Source organism: Pristiophorus japonicus, chromosome 3, assembly GCF_044704955.1.
Source record: "Pristiophorus japonicus isolate sPriJap1 chromosome 3, sPriJap1.hap1, whole genome shotgun sequence".
NCBI classification, from domain to species: domain Eukaryota; kingdom Metazoa; phylum Chordata; class Chondrichthyes; family Pristiophoridae; genus Pristiophorus; species Pristiophorus japonicus.
Window position 1 is genome coordinate 181,081,279 of NC_091979.1, and position 17,186 is coordinate 181,098,464.

Genomic DNA, 17,186 nt, shown 5'->3' on the forward strand with positions numbered 1-17,186 from the left:
GTAAACAGATTTAAATTTATAGAATTAATTTACAGAAATATTTACCGATTTGGGTATTCACTTAAGTGACTAAAATAGTCTTAAATTTTCAAAGTCATAAAATGGATTTAGATTTTTGTAAAAAAAGGGGTTCCCCTCTATCTTCCCCCCCCCCCCCCCCCCCCCCGGCCCACGTTTCACCAGACACCATTCATAGTTGAGAGGGAGGTCAAGTATTTTACTCTCAGGCCTTTCCCAAGTGCCATGGTGTAACTTTGTTCCTTGATGTGGCTGAAGCTACCTTAAAAAAATATATATTAATGTATTTATCCGAACAATTCTTTTAACTAAAGATAATATTTTTTGAGCTGGCTCAGGATTTTAAGACTTACTTTCAAATTAGCTTTTTTTCTCCTGTATTGACATTTTACTTTATTCAGTAAAATTGCAATGTAGGAAAATATGTGTTACATTAGACTTTTGGCACAATCCATTGTATATAACTTGTAATATTATAAACTACAATTAATTTTTTAAGTGAAATTTCCCTTTTTCGGCAAGACGAATTAAGTGGCAATTCATGTAGAAGGTGCACCATGTAGGTAAGGTGAGAGCGACTGCCCTTGCCATCAAAGCAGCATTTGACTGACTAGCACCAAGGAACCCGAGTAAAACTGAAGTCAGTGGGAATCAAGGGGAAACTCTCCACTGGCTGGAGTCATACCTAGCACAAAGGAAGATGGTTGTGGTTGTTGGAGGTCAATCATCATAGTCCCAGGAGTTCCTCGGGGCAGTGACCAAGCCCAACTGTCTTCAGCTGCTTAATCAATGACCTTCCCTTCATCATAAGATCAGAAATGGGGATGTTTACTGATGACTGCATAGTGTTCAGTGCCATTCGCAATTCCTCAGATAATGAAGTAGTGCATGCCTGCATGTAGCAAGACCTGGATGACATTCGGGCTTGGGCTGATAAGTGGCAAATAACATTCGTGCCACACAAGTGCCAGGCAATGTCTACCTCCAACAAGCGAGAGTCTAACCACCACCCCATGACATTCAACAGCATTACCATCGCCGAATCGACATCTTAGAGATCACCATTGACCAGAAACTTAATTAGACCAGCCACATGAATACTGTGGTAACAAGAGCAGGTTAGAGGCTGGGTATTCTCTGGCGAGTGTCTCACCTATTGACTCCCCAAAGCCTTTCCACCATCTACAAGGCACAACTCAGGAGTGTGATGGAACACACTCTTCTTGCCTGGATGAGTGCAGCTCTAACGACCCTCAAGAAGCTCGACACCATCCACGACAAAGCAGTCCGATTGATTGGCACCTCATCCACCACCTTAAACATTCACTCTCTCCACCAGCAGCGCACCGTGGCTGCAGTGTGCACCATCTTCAAAATGCATTGCAGCAACTCACCAAGGCTTCTTCAGCAGTATCTCCCAAGCCTGCGAACTCTGTCACCTAGAAGGACAAAGGCAGCAGGCACATGGGAACACATCACCTGCAAGTTCCCCTCCAAGTTTCATACCATCCTGACTTGGAAGTATATCGCTGTTCCTTCATTGTTGCTGGGTCAAAATCCTGGAACTCCCTCCCTAACAGCACTGTGGGAGTACAAACACCACATGGACTGCAGCTGTAAAGAAGACGGCTCACCACCTCCTGGGGATGGGCAATAAATGCTGACCTTACCAGCAACGCCCACATCCCATGAATGAATAATAAATTTTCTTTAACAAAAAAAAGTAGCATCTCATTCTTGTACCTTTATGGTGTTACCAAATTACATTTAAAAAGAATGTTATGTTGACAGCACTATTTACATATTCAACGTCCAAATCCCATGAATGAATAAAAAAACCTCTTAAGCATTGACCCTTAAAGTATTTCCGTTGATTCTGGTCATAAAGCAATATTCCTCCAAAAATGTCTTCAGTTATTGAAACAGACGATACTCATCAGGTGTGTTCCGTCACTTGCTTGGTTTATAACTAAAGTGCATATCACTAAGTACAAACATATTTATATTGTAATTTCAAAGACCTGTGGCTCAGCATGATGCTGGCACTGATCCATCTGAACTTTTACCTACAAAAAGATTATACTAGTACGTGACTGTACTGAACAGTAATCCCGTATGGAAGAAGTATAAATAGAAACAAACAATATTTGATAAGATTTGGAATATATTATTTCCGTGTGTCATGCATTGCATTATATGAAAACATACGTTTACCACATACCTAAAGATGTGCTGATCTAGTTACATGCACTGTTGGATATATTGACTGGCCAGTAGTCAGCATGTATTAAATATGCCACTGTGTGGACTCAACTGTACTTTTGCATGGAATTTGATTATTTTAGAGGTACCTTTATTAGCCTGCTTACCTGGCTGTATTTTACACCAGTCTTCCTATGTTCAGTAATATATCAGGTATTAGTGATGTGTTTTGAACAGGTGCAATTCCTGGCCAGGGCAAATAATTTACTAATACTTGAATATACTTTTAATACTTTGAGATCTAATTTGGTACAAGGAAAATATTACTTGGAGGTTACATATTGATATCTGTTGAAGTATCCCAAAGGGGGACTTGAGAGCACTTTGACAGTGTCAGTAGTGTATTCTTCACTGTACCTTATAAGCATTATCACACAGTTTATGACATCTACATTTGACATCCCTCATATAAAGTTTGGAAAAATATGTGGTGACTCTAAAACAAAATCAACCTACATGGATGTATTTCCTTTGAAAGCTGGCACATTAAAGAGCTTAAAAAAGAGACACTTATTAAACATTGAAATTTCAAATAGATTAACATTTTATTATGAACTAGTTGATCTCCTGTGGCATTGCACCCAGTAAATCAGAGAATACAGTATCTCTCCTATCTGTCTCTGTTGTCTTCATGTTGCTGATTCATTCTCATTCCCTTCTGATTTTCTCTCCTTTTCTGCTTCTCTCTCCCTAACTTTTTTTTGCTTCTCTCTTTTTGTTACCATTTTGTCTTTCTGTTTAGCTAGAGAAAGGAGCCACCAATGGCTGCAGGGTGCTTTTGGGCTGAGAGTTGTGTGGAAGATGGCCCTCTGAGGTTCCATTTCCATCCCCTGCCCCAGTCAGACACAATTCTCCCCATTGCATGCCCCTACCCCTTCACCTCCCCACTGTATTCTCCCCTTCCTACCAGCCCCTAACTCCCATCACTATCCGTATCTCTGCCTTTAAAATACCCTTTCAATCTTTGTATCCTCACCTACCTCTTATTTCACTGTCATTCACCTCACAATCTTCCATCCATTCCTCCCTGTCACTCTATCCTCCACACTCCTCTTCCCCCAAACCCTCGGGAGGGTGCTGGAGGGCCAGAGGTTCCCTTCTTCCTCTATCTCTCTCCCTCTCTCGTTCTCCCCTGAGGTTTTTCTCCTTGGTTCTTTATTTTTATTTCTCAGCTTAATGCACTTCATGGTTCCAAGTTTCCACATGATTTGCTCCTGATTTTTAGGAGCAACTGGTGTAGAACGGAGTATCTTAGAAATCGGAATTCTCCACATTTAGTTTTCTGCAGTTCTAGTCAGGTAGAGCAGTTTCACTTTGGAACAGAATTTTGTTTTCAAAAGGGGGCGTGTCCAGCCACTGACGCCTGATTTCAAAGTTTCCACAGTGAAAACGTACTCCAAACTAACTTAGAATGGAGTAAGTGAAGATTTTTGTAAGCTTCAAAAAACCTTGTCTACACTTTAAAAAATCAGGTGCAGGTTACAAATTAGGCGTCGGGAACGAGGTGGGGAGGGGGGGCGGAAGGGAAGTCATTAAATTCTACAATCAATCCTTAGTTATACTTTTACAAATATTATACAAATAAATCCAACCTGAATAAAAATTTATAAGCAAAGAAAATATTAAATAAACCATGTTCCTACCTGTTTCAGGCAGCGGTGTGGCGTCAGTGTCTCGACGGCAGCGGCAGCAAGCAGCCTTCGAGCTGAGCTGCGGTGCTTGAGGCAGGGGTGTGGCGTCAGTGTCTCAACGGCAGCAGCAGGCAGCAAGCAGCCTTCGAGCTGAGCTGCGGTGCTTGAGGCAGGCCTTCATTCCCCGCGAAGATGCAGCACCCGGATGGACTTGAGGCCATTCGGCCATGGGATTGCAGCGGCGTCAGTGGCTGGCCGGGAGCCGAAGAATCAGGAGCGGACGTGAGGCCATTCGGCCATGGGATTGCAGCGGCGTCACCGGGAGCCGAAAAAAGAACAGCAGCAGCCTTCGAGCTGTGAGGGGGACTGACTGAGGCCATTTGGACAGGGAGAGGCAGCCACATCGACATCTTTATATTTAAATTTGCAGAATGGGTGCACCACATATCATGCAATGGTTTGCTTCCTCATGCAAGAAATTCTTTGTTCTTGGTGGAAGTTGATCCATTGCAAAGTTGAATTGGCACTTTTATTTCTCCAAACACAGTCCTTAATTTGCAGGCATCGGTTCTGCAAGTTTAGCAGTGAAAAGCTGAACTCACTGATTTCAGCAGGTGATTTATTCAGCAGTGCTGCTAAAAGCACTCCCTCACACACAGAAATATCAAGAAAATTAAAATACAAGCCTTTGCAGGGGTCCAAGAAACAAATCTTCACTTTTTCTGCAGTACTTTTAAAAATAGCCAAGTGCCAATGTTTACTTCAGACTGCGCGTGCGCGAACGCTCCAACGCGCACGCGCAGGGTTGCTGGCACCAAGAAGCCTCATTTCAATTGTACCCGTCCCCTCCTACTTACAAAATCGGCGCGAGTGGTAGGTTCCGCCCCTGTGCGCCGCGCCAAGCAGACATCGAGCTCCTTGAATACCGCACTTTTTTTCCGCCGCCGTTTTCGGCGCGAAAAACAGGCACCCAGCTCTGAGGTGCGCCTTTTTCGCCGCGTGTGGAAACTTGGAGCCTATAAATTAATAAAACACAAAGCAACAGATGTGTGATCAGAATACTGTGATTTTTTTCTCACACGGAAGATGAACACGTACTGCCTCTCAAACAGAACACTCAATATATATCTGAAATTTGTCCTCTTGTTTTCCACAATTTAAAGAAAGGCATCTGTGTAGAAATTGCTAGAAGCCACAAAAAAAGCTTGAGTACAGCAGACTGATATGGATGCATCCTGGGAAATTAGGCATAATGCCCATGCTGCAGAGTGCATAATTTAGATCACAGCTCTGGACAAAAATTGAACATTTTAAAATTGTATGCGTTTCAATTTGTTAATGATTACTTGAAATTTAAAAATTATTTAGTACAGACAATTAAGTGAATATTTATGAATTGACAACTTTAATATGATAGCTTTTTATGGAGAAATATTTGGGAGCGGCCGAATGAGTGCAGAAGACCCTGGAAGGCCCATATAGAATCTCCCAGGAGGCAACAGTTAACGCTGAGGGATTAGGGGTTGTTGGGCACGGCCCAGAAGCCCAAACTCAGGAAAATAAAAACATTAAAAAGTTTAGGGGAAAAAAAAAAATCTGTTTATAAAAAAAAAAAAAAAATTCTGGCAGAGAGCGGGAAAATAATTAGTTGCAAATTATTTGCAGGAGGCAGAGCTCGCGAGATCCTGAAAACAGCCCGACTGGGAGCAAGGGCTATTGCAGTGACAAACTAGAAACACAATGGAAATCATTTTGCTGTAGAGAATTGGGGTGAAATTAAATTTAAAGATGGAAATGACCATCCAGCAACTGGCTGTTACAGTCCTGGCACCATTAAGAGCCAGAGGCTCGGCATGGGCAGATATGTATGGGGACAACCCAACATACAAGAACAGTGGTGGTGGGGCGAGAGTAAAAGAGCCGGCTCAATGGGGCATAAAAATAATTTCATAATAAGGAAACAAAGATTTCCAGCAGGGTGTATTCTTTTAATATGGTGTGAAACAGTAGGGGTGCGGCAGACTGAGAGGGGCCTCAATCGGAGTGGTGATAATGACCTGAAACAGTGGGTGGACTAGCAGCTTGAGCAGGGGCACAACCAGAAGTGCTATTGATGCTAACAGTGGGTGGGATCATTAAAACCTAGATAGAAGGAAGAATCTATTAATATATAAATTCAAAAACAAAAACACTTAAATTTCAAAGCTGAGAATTAAGTTTCAAGCGTAAGGAAAAATTTGCATGGGAAAAATCACGATACTGTTAGAGCTCTGACAGAATTTAATATTCAATTTAGTAAATATATTTTAATCAGAAACTCCAAGGAGGAAAGGTCCAAAATATTTTGAGTGAATATTTTAATAGAAAAGTTTTCAAAAAAAGCAGGCAATATATCTGCACAAACGGCACCAATGCATGTGGCACTTATGTGGGTGAATCTGTGACATGCAAGGTGTGTTATTCCCTTAACAATGAAAACTCCTATTGCAGTGCCACCTACAGGTGTACTTGGTACTACAGGTATAATAGGTTTTCACTCTGGCCATGTTTCATGAAAAGTTTGGTGAAATATGCCCCACAGAGTAAAATGATTAAATGATAAGACATATTAGCTTCCTGTTGCACATTTTGAACTCCCATTCTGTTGAATAATCTGGGCCTTCCAGAAACTTGCACAGCAGTTAAAGTGCAATTTGGCTTGGTTAATGTTTCCTTAAAAGCTTTTGGGCTGGATTTTCAGTTTTGCCATTTTCGGGACAGAAACTGAGGCTGGGCGGGAAAATTAACGGCTGGGGAACGTCTGCGTCTGGAGAGAAATTTTTGCTTTCTGGGCCCTGTGCCAGAGGCGCAGCGCGAAGAGAGGCGTTGTACAACATTTGCGCCGCAAAAATGGGAACCTTGGCAACTAAAGTGCGGGGCCGGGAGACTCCGAGAGAGGCCTTGGGGTGGGGGGGGGGGGGGGGGAACAAACAAAAAAAAAAAATCACAAAAACATTGCCCACGCCACCATAAAACACTCGAACTTACCTTTTCTGCACTTTATCTATCTATCTCACCGCCGCTGGCATGGCGCTCTGTTTTACCTGGCGGTCATTGCGAGGCACGCTTCGGGGCATGGTGTAAGGGTCGGGTGCAAGTGAAAACACATGCTGGTGTCGCAACAAGAGGCATTGCACACCCGGCGCGGCTCTTCCCGTTGGTGCTTCGAAGTGTCGCCGCAAAACCCGACCCGACACTCCCGACCGAACACTGAAGACTGCCACCCGGAGTGTAAAGGAGCCGAAAATCCAGTTCTTTATCTATATACAAGCAAATCTCCTGTGGCATTGCTCAGGGAAAGTCAGACAATAGGGACAAGAATATTATACCTTTTAATGCGCAATTAATTATTCTTCTGCTAAGATGAAGCTGTATCCCTCAAAATCTACAATGTTTAATTGCTCTTCACTTATTGTTTAATTTGACTGCAGGTCAATTAAACATGATACAAAAATGTAGAATGTAAAACTTTATTCCAATAATTTTGGTGTGCCAACCAAGTTGATCTGTGAAAAAGAAATGGATTCATCGCCATAAAGTTTAATTTATAGTCGAGTGTTGCAGAATTAGCATAGGTTGGCTATGTGTTCATGTTTGAGGTTGTATATACTTTCTTTGGTATTTTGGAAATAGAGAAATATATTATAAGATACTATATATTAGATGCACATCATAAAATAATATATTCTAGATTTAACTCTGGCTAACTAGGTATTTGATTCAAGCACACACAAAATTCCAGTTTGCCAAAGCACTTCTGTAACAGTAACTCTTGTTGCTGCAAATCCCTGATCCAAATGTTAATTATCCCTTTTGTCATGCTCCACTACATAAAGTCAGTCATAAATAAATTTCACCTACATAGCTACATGTTTTAGAAATCTCAGTACTAAACTGTAGTTATGATTGACTCAGATTTTTTTGTTTTTGTTTCTGATTTTGTTGAATGAATATATCAGCTGTGGCATGAAACGTTTTTAAATTGTGTATATATAAATCAGTCAGTTTGCAGAATTCCTTATCCAACCATAATTTTTCTTGAGCAACTACATTTTAATGTATTATGATTAAACTGTGCTGCAGTCATTCCTGTGTAAAATGATGCATATTCAAAAAGATGCCAGTATGCCTCATCAAACAGATGGTCATTGGAAACCAATCTACTAAGATAACTGGACAGCTGGCATACACATTATGGAGATTGAAAATTAAGGTAGAATTCCAACTATATTGAACAGATTACTGAACAGCTATTCTGAGTTCTGCTGATCAAAAGACTCAGACTAACTATACAGTACACCACAAGCTACTAGAGGTTATCTAATTTTAAACCAATTTAAGTAAGCATAACAGGACAACTACAAGCAGTGAATTTGTTTAGGGTACACCGAGAATCTATTTAATCTAATAAATACAGTGGAACTGGATTAGTACAAATTGTATGTGCAATTAGGAGTAAAGTTGTGTTTTAACACTTCAATCCATCATTACATGTTGTGACATTTGGTTCTGAAGATTTTTAAGTCTTGCACTCATTTAAGCATTATGTCCTAAATCGGTTCCACTCCGTATATTTAACCAGAACTGCATAAGCCTCCTGCTGTTTGTATCTCTGGTAACAATGAGAATTGTTTCATAGCCTGCAGAGAATATTGTAACAGCAGGGGGCAGCAGGATTGTGAATGACAAAATCAGGGCATCACCAAAATTGCTATACATTTTTTTGATCTATGTGATAAATTAAAATACTGTATATATTTCCGGTTTTGAATTCCTGCAATGGCACTTGTCTATTTTAAAAGCTAAAAATATATTTCAAAATGGCAGCTGTGAACATGATTTTTTTTTAAATATGTCTTTGGGAAACAGAAGATCCATGGGGGCTGAAATTCAGGGTCCGGATAAGGCCCGTTACCGCCATTTTGCGGTGGCCATGCTGCGGAATAGAGTGGCCGTTGCGTTGCAGTCCATTGACCACCACGATCCAAATTCACCTCAGGGATTTGTCGGGTGGTCCCCACTTCCGCCCCGCTGCTGCCGACCGCCCCAAGTGCGCACCGCTGCTCTCCTGCATCTCCATTCCACTCCGCCCGAAATTTACCTAAAAAAAAATCCACGTGGTACCCCCGACAGCTTTTTTGTCAGTGCACCTTGTTTTTTATGTGTGAGCCATGGCAGCGTGGCAGCCCTTTAAGGGGAGGGCGCACTGCCCCAGCTGGCTTGTTTTTGCCAAAAATTGCCAAAGAGATGAAAATGGATCAAGAGTCCGCTTCATCGGACCCGACGGTAAAAACATCTTTTTTTTTTAAAAAAAGGCAGCTTTTTGTCGAGCTGAATTAAAAGAGCTTATTAATGCCAAATATAAGTTTTTTCAGAAATGACCCATTTAATATATTTCTGTTCTGCAACACATTTATTTGTTAACTTTACCACAAATACATCAGGTATTACTTCCGTTTAGTCCAATCGCACATTTCTGGTATATTTTGTGTAGTTGTTTGGAACTGCATCTAGCACTTTGGGGAATATTGTTAACGGAATGGCAAAAATATATATTTTAATAACTAAAAATACAAGTAAATGTATGGTATGGAGCCCAATTTTACCTTAATAGCATTCAGCAATAATATACAGTATGTATTCTGCTGTCTAATAATGCATTTCTAGGGGAAATAAGTTGTGACATAGGGATTGATAATGTGATAGCACACACCTTCAGCTCCTGTGTTACTGCCATGTTCAACCTTGTGCTATTTATAAAAGTGTATGTAAAAATAAGCTTTATTTCTTTTAAAACCACTATAAATTGAAATTACTGTCTGCAACACATTTATAGTAAATTCCTCTGTCCACTTTTAGTGATGGTGTTAGCCCATTTAATATAAACGGTTTACTTTTGTTAAAATAGTGGCGAGAGGAACTTGATACATAGAAACATAGAAAATAGGTGCAGGAGTAGGCCATTCGGCCCTTCTAGCCTGCACCGCCATTCAATGAGTTCATGGCTGAACATTCAACTTCAGTACCCCATTCCTGCTTTCTCGCCATACCCCTTGATCCCCCTAGTAGTAAGGACCTCATCTAACTCCTTTTTGAATATATTTAGTGAATTGGCCTCAACAACTTTCTGTGGTAGAGAATTCCACAGGTTCACCACTCTCTGGGTGAAGAAGTTCCTTCGCATCTCGGTCCTAAATGGCTTACCCCTTATCCTTAGACTGTGACCTCTGGTTCTGGACTTCCCCAACATTGGGAACATTCTTCCTGCATCTAACCTGTCTAACCCCGTCAGAATTTTAAATGTTTCTATGAGGTCCCCTCTCATTCTTCTGAACTCCAGTGAATACAAGCCCAGTTGATCCAGTCTTTCTTGATATGTCAGTCCCGCCATCCCGGGAATCAGTCTGGTGAACCTTCGCTGCACTCCCTCAATAGCAAGAATGTCCTTCCTCAGGTTAGGAGACCAAAACTGTACACAATGCTCCAGGTGTGGCCTCACCAATGCCCTGTACAACTGTAGCAACACCTCCCTGCCCCTGTACTCAAATCCCCATGCTATGAAGGCCAACATGCCATTTGCTTTCTTAACCGCCTGCTGTACCTGCATGCCAACCTTCAATGACTGATGTACCATGACACCCAGGTCTCTTTGCACCTCCCCTTTTCCTAATCTGTCACCATTCAGATAATAGTCTGTCTCTCTGTTTTTACCACCAAAGTGGATAACCTCACATTTATCCACATTATACTTCATCTGCCATGCATTTTCCCACTCACCTAACCTATCCAAGTCGCTCTGCAGCCTCACAGCATCCTCCTCGCAGCTCACACTGCCACCCAACTTAGTGTCATCCGCAAATTTGGAGATACTACATTTAATCCCCTCATCTAAATCATTAATGTACAGTGTAAACAGCTGGGGCCCCAGCACAGAACCTTGCGGTACCCCACTAGTCACTGCCTGCCATTCTGATACGAGCGTATTGAGTATTTGTATGACAACATTGTTCACAGTGGCTGATATCCACCATGTGGCGATAAGAGATTCTGGTCTGATCCTTCACATCTGAGATGCTATTCTTGGCCATGGCACTATGGAGATATGGGAATAATCTTGACATTCATAAACTAATCAAACTGCTTTTACATTATGACAGCATTCGAAACACTTGATCAAATGATAGCATTGCAATTCACTACAGTTATTCTTTGTGAATCATATTAATTTTCTTTTATCTTTACTGTCATCAAACTCTCATCTCCAACCCATAGATAATCTTTTTTTTAGCAGTTACAGGATGATAGATGACAGGGATTAAAGATAGCAATGAAAATGCTCATGTAATAACCTTTAGAAGAAGTTTTGTTGATCTGTATTACACGGAGTCATCTTTAGCTTCAGTTAACAGTTGTACTTATTGTGCTTATATCTGAAATGTGTTTTATTTCTGCAGTGTATTAGAGGAAGAAAAGCATCACTGGAAGAACTACAGATTGTCCATTCGGAGCAGCATGCATTACTTTATGGCACAAACCCACTGAACAGACAAAAGCTTGACAGTAAGAAACTGCTAGGTACAGCGCAGTTCACTCCTCTTTACCTTTTGATGCAGCATTCCAGAAATAGCCATTATTTTCCAGCCATTGGTTTGGTAGCAATTTAACATCAATACGCACTGAAATAAGTGATGAAGAATTCCCAAAACTGTTTTTATCTTTCCTTCAGAATGGTTGCAATGTTTAACAGATAACAACAGCATTCCATTTAAAAGTAAAAGTTCTGTATTTTGCCTGTTTGTTTTAAAGGGTTTCTGAGGAGCTACCTGCACTTAATGGATGTTCGTTTTATGCATGTCACGTTGTCCTTATTTATTTTAAATGTAATCCAGCTGGGTTGCATGAAAAGAATATGATCTCCCTGTGGGGAACTGAACCCTTACCCTTTAACCTGCCAGCAACTCGAGAAACTAGCATTCTCTCTGGGCTGGGAAATTTCAGCTCAAGCGTTGACACTGGAACAAACACTAATCTTACAGTAATAAAGCCACATTTTGTGTTAGTTGCTTTATTACTGTACAGTTCTAAATTTATTTAAAAAAAACACTTAAAATGACAATTTAACTAAAATGTTACAAATTCTAAATACTACTTCCCTATTTTCCCATCGCTTCATTAGCATTTTCCCACTGTGGCCCGTTTTTATTATTTCAACTTGAATTTTACTTTGTTCTTTCTTCAAAAAGTTAAGTACTTCTTGCCTGTTATTGCCCGAATTCCATTTTGGCAATGGACACAACTTGCAAAAAAAGAAATAATTCTATTTGACTAGCTGAAAAACAGGCCTAAAAGTCAACCTCTCAGCCAGTCAAAAACCAACAATGTACAAAGCTTGGCATGACCAAAGGGTTGCCAGTAAATGATGTCTGCCGTCTTTAGGGCCTGAATGCACCCAGGCAAGTAAACACACCTATGATGTTGTAAGCTTTAAACCAGCAACCATTTTCCCAACCTCCATATGCTGAAATTTTGTGCTGGATTTTTAGTTCTGCTTATTTCGGGGCAGTAATGGTGGCAGGGCTGTAAAGTTTGCGCTTCAGTCATCAAAATGCAGCAGCTGGGCCCTGAGTGTGGGGCAGGGCGCTAAGGGAGGCATTACACACCTCTCTTAGGCGCATGGCCGGTTGAGCAAGCGAAAATCCCGAGCTCAACAGCCAGCCTCGGAGTGCTCTGAGAGAGGCCTGGGGGGGAAAACAAACTCTGGGGAAAAAACCACCAAAAACATTTCCAATAAATAACTCTCTCGCCATCACAACATAAATTGTAAAAAATATAAAATTAAAAACAATCACACTTACCTGAGGTCGACAGTACTTATTTCATTGCAGCCACTACAGCTTGGACCACCAGCTTTCACAGACAGTCCCAGCACGGCACTGTACAGAGCGTTATGGATCGGGCGGCAGCCAAAAATCGAGCCAGTATTGCAACCAGGGTCATTGTGCGCCGGCTCGCCTCTTCTGGGCGGTAATGCTCTGTGCCCCGCCGAAACTGGCGCTGGAAGCTGGCCGACTTCCCGGAAGTACATATCGCCACCTTTGCCACCCCTCTGGGTCGAAAACAGAGGTGGCAACAAGCTGAAAATCCAGCCCATTGTCTTTTTTCAACAAAAGTGATCCATTATAGACTTTTTATTTGAGCTATTTCTATAAATTAACACTTCTTTGGACACCAGTATCACTTTTTGTTTTATGCAGAAGTTGTTGCGTGCTTCAGGGAATGGCCACAAACCAACTAGAATTGTGTGCTGTCATGTCTGCATGTTCTCATTTTTCAACTCTACACCTATTATCTGCCTAACCAAAATCCCTCTAAGAATTCATAACGGTTGAGTTTATTCCTGCATCTGTGGAAAAACCTATGCCATTGTTACTTAATCTCGTCTCAGTTGCTGGAATTCCAACCTTTTAAACTGATTTTCACCAATTGAAAACAATTATTTGAAAATTATGCCCCCTCCAAAATGGATGGTGGGAGAAAGAAAATACTTGGAATAGTATAAAACAGTCAAATTTATGTTTTTTTTTTAAAAGGACAAAGTTAGAAAAACAATAAAGAGATATATGTGCAGCGTCGAGAATCTGGAGTTCCGGACCGATTGGTGGCAGGGTCGACCAGAATCCGTAAAATGTTCCGGAATCCAGACCCAACGACTCTGCCGACCTTGGGGCCCTGCCGCTGCCCGACCTTGGGCCTCGTCTCGCTGCCGCTGCCCTGATCTTGGGGCCTCCTCGCCAGCCCGCCCGACACTGACTGCTCCTCAGCGGGGGCCCGCCCGACACTGACTGCTCCTCAGCGGGGGCCCGCCCGACACTGACTGCTCCTCAGCGGGGGCCTGCCCGACACTGACTGCTCCTCAGCGGGGGCCCGCCCGACACTGACTGCTCCTCAGCGGGGGCCCGCCCGACACTGACTGCTCCTCAGCGGGGGCCCGCCCGACACTGACTGCTCCTCAGCGGGGGCCCGCCCGACACTGACTGCTCCTCAGCGGGGGCCCGCCCGACACTGACTGCTCCTCGGCGGGGGCCCGCCCGACACTGACTGCTCCTCAGCAGGAGCCCGCCCGACACTGACTGCTCCTCAGTGGGGGCCCGCCCGACACTGACTGCTCCTCGGTGGGGGCCCGCCCGACACTGACTGCTCCTCAGCGGGGGCCCGCCCGACACTGACTGCTCCTCAGCGGGGGCCCGCCCGACACTGACTGCTCCTCAGTGGGGGCCCGCCCGACACTGACTGCTCCTCGGTGGGGGCCCGCCCGACACTGACTGCTCCTCGGCGGGGGCCCGCCCGACACTGACTGCTCCTCAGCGGGGGCCCGCCCGACACTGACTGCTCCTCAGCGGGGGCCCGCCCGACACTGACTGCTCCTCGGCGGGGGCCCGCCCGACACTGACTGCTCCTCGGCAGGAGCCCGCCCGACGACCCCCTCGCCGAAGGCCTGCCCACCCAACGGCTGCGTCCTTGGCGGGCTGGATGGCCCGAACAGCTCCTCGACAGGAATCCCCCGCCCCTCCCCATCCCTTTCTGATGTTCCGAAATCTGGAAATACCTGAAACTGGGCTCGGGTGTTTCCAGATTCGTGACATCAGAAAGCAAATCGAAAGTCTGGAAAAGCCCGCAATCCAGAACAGCCTCGTTACCGAGCGTTCCTGATTTCAGCTGGCCTTTTGGCTAAGATCAAGTGTAGTATCTGTTCTTATCAGTTTATATAGGAGGTGGGTGGAGTGGCTTGACCCATCCACCTCCACGGAGGTGTGTGGGGGACCTGACCCATCCACCTCCATGGCACGAACCTGGTATTGCAGTACTTCCAGGAACGGTGCAGTGGCTCTAGGCCTTTTGGCTAAGAGCATTGGCGCAGAGTGATCCTTGGCGTGTGCAAGGTGACCTCTGGCGTTTGTGATTTGACAAAGAATTGGAACGATTGGCTACGAATTTTAAAAAAAAAAGGGGTGATGGCTTTAGCTAAAACAAAGGTTTGCGTTTTATTTTATGTGCTTAAAATTCCTGTTCTATTCATTTAGCCATTCCTGATATTTGAGTATTTTTATAACTATATTACTAGTGTGCTATTCAGTGTCACAGCAAATGAGCTGAAAATATAGATACCCAATTGGCTCAGGGCGATTAGCTAAATTATCAAAATTCTAAAATGTATATATTTTCCCAAATTATATTTGTTTTTTTACATTAGTTTGAAAAAGTACTTTAAATGTCTGCAGGGTTGTTACATAATACAAAAGTGTTGAACTTTTGTTTCCAAGTGCAGGAAAAGCATCCGAAATCCAGAAACCTCGGGACCCAGGCTGTTCCGGATTTCAGAACGTCTATCCGACATCCCGAATCCAGAAACGCTCGAGCCGAGGTACGGGTATTTCTGAATTTCGGAACGTCTTTCCGACATCACTCGTCCGGAAATGTCTGGGGCGAGGTTGGGGGCGGGGGGGTGGGGTCCGGCAGCCCAGTGGGGAGGGCTGGCGGAGGGGAGGGCGACTGCGGGTCTGGATTTTGGAACATTTTCCAGATTCCTCACAACCCCGCCACGGATTCCGGAACTCCGGATTTCGGATGCTCAGCCTGTATTCAGATTTACTTTTGCATTTACGCTTTATTATGTGATGGAATTCACTTGAGTAAAATGCAGCTTGTGTGCATGAGCATTTTCAGCACTTTCCGTGCTAAAGATTTCTGCTTTTCATACTTAAGTTAGATTGATCAGTTTTCTAATTATTTTCAAGGTATCTGTGGTAATGTAGCATGGACATATTTGCTGTCCTTATAGTACCTTATTTACTGTATCATTTGTTTGTGCTGTCTTTGTTTAAGTTGTTTTCATAACTGCTATTTTCAGGAATTTTTTTTTGCTTTTTTTCAACCTTTTAAGCTCTTTGCATTGCTCACCTTTTATAGTTTTGAAATCTGTTCCAAAACAGTAATGTCCTCCCCTTCATTTCCCAGATCTGGTTCCTTCCATCTGCTGATTTCTGCTTCCTTTTCCGCTTTCTCTTCAATTTGAATTGAAAACAAACCACTTTATGCTAGCAACCCCCATCACATTTGCTACCAATAGACTCTATTTCTGGGGAAATAAAATCATAAAATGTTGTTTGAACCAGAAAAAGATGTCTGGCAGTTTAAAACAAAAAGTTGCATACATCCATATGAAGGTTGTGGTACAATCTCTATATTAAGAATGCCCACAGCGTTTAGTCTGACTTCCAGGCGAGGACAGGCTGGTGGAGGACCTTTGTCTTACTGTTTAGCGTAAGGCCCATGCTTTCGTACGCCTCAGTAAATACGCCGACTACGTCCTGGAGTTCAGCCTCTGTGTGTGCACAGACGCGGGCATCGTCCGCGTACTGTAGCTCGACGACCAGCTCCGCTGGGCAGGCCATATAGTTCACGTGCCAGACACGAGACTCCCAAAGCAAGCGCTCTACTCTGAACTCGTCCACAGCAAACGAGCCAAAGGTGGGCAGTGGAAACGTTACAAGGACACCCTCAAAGCCTCCCTGATAAAGTGGAGGAAGCGCACCCGGGAGGGTGCTGAGCTCCTCGAGCTCATCGGCGAGAGCATGCAGAAATCAAGCGTAGGCAGCGGAAGGAGCGTGCGGCAAACCAGACTCCCCGCCCACCCTTTCCTTCAACCACTGTTTGTCCCACCTGTGACAGAGACTGTGGTTCTCGTGTTGGAATGTACAGCCACCTAAGAACTAAGTCTTCCTTGATTCCGAGGGACTGCCTATGATGATGATGATATTCAGAAGTTTACTTAAACATTTGTTTCCATTGAAATGAGTGGGAGGGAAATCATGCATTTTGGATTTCATGAATTTATCCATATACTGGAAATGATTCTTGGGTTGGAGGGAAAAAGAGAGAAACCAAGCAGTAGATATAATATGTTTATAAAACAGATCAGGCAACTATAGAAGTGTTGGGAGGTTGCGGTGCAATTTCCAGATTCAGAAGTTTATATTATCCTTGTGGTTTTTGATCTCATCTGCATCCCAAAGTTTTTTGCTCAAAGTAATGGGCAACATTATATTCTGATACCTACTAAGGACTGAGTTGAGATTGCGTCACGCTCCATTCTCTTTGGACATTCACAGTTGGTACAGTAAGATATCTTTCATCTCAACAATCTGCTGGTTTTAAACCACATCACGGGTGAAAACC

At 43.3% G+C, this 17,186-nt stretch overlaps 1 protein-coding gene and 1 pseudogene across 1 annotated transcript in view; both read left to right on the forward strand.

Annotated features, from left to right (window-relative positions):
* Positions 1-17,186, forward strand: part of hdac4 (histone deacetylase 4) — a 625,953-nt gene that overhangs the window by 500,197 nt on the left and 108,570 nt on the right. The window contains exons 13-14 of the mRNA XM_070873855.1: positions 11,405-11,525; positions 15,277-15,372. Coding sequence (XP_070729956.1) covers positions 11,405-11,525; positions 15,277-15,372 — 217 coding nt within the window. The remainder of the gene's footprint in view (positions 1-11,404; positions 11,526-15,276; positions 15,373-17,186) is intronic.
* On the forward strand, positions 14,660-14,837 carry LOC139260497 (U2 spliceosomal RNA; annotated as a pseudogene).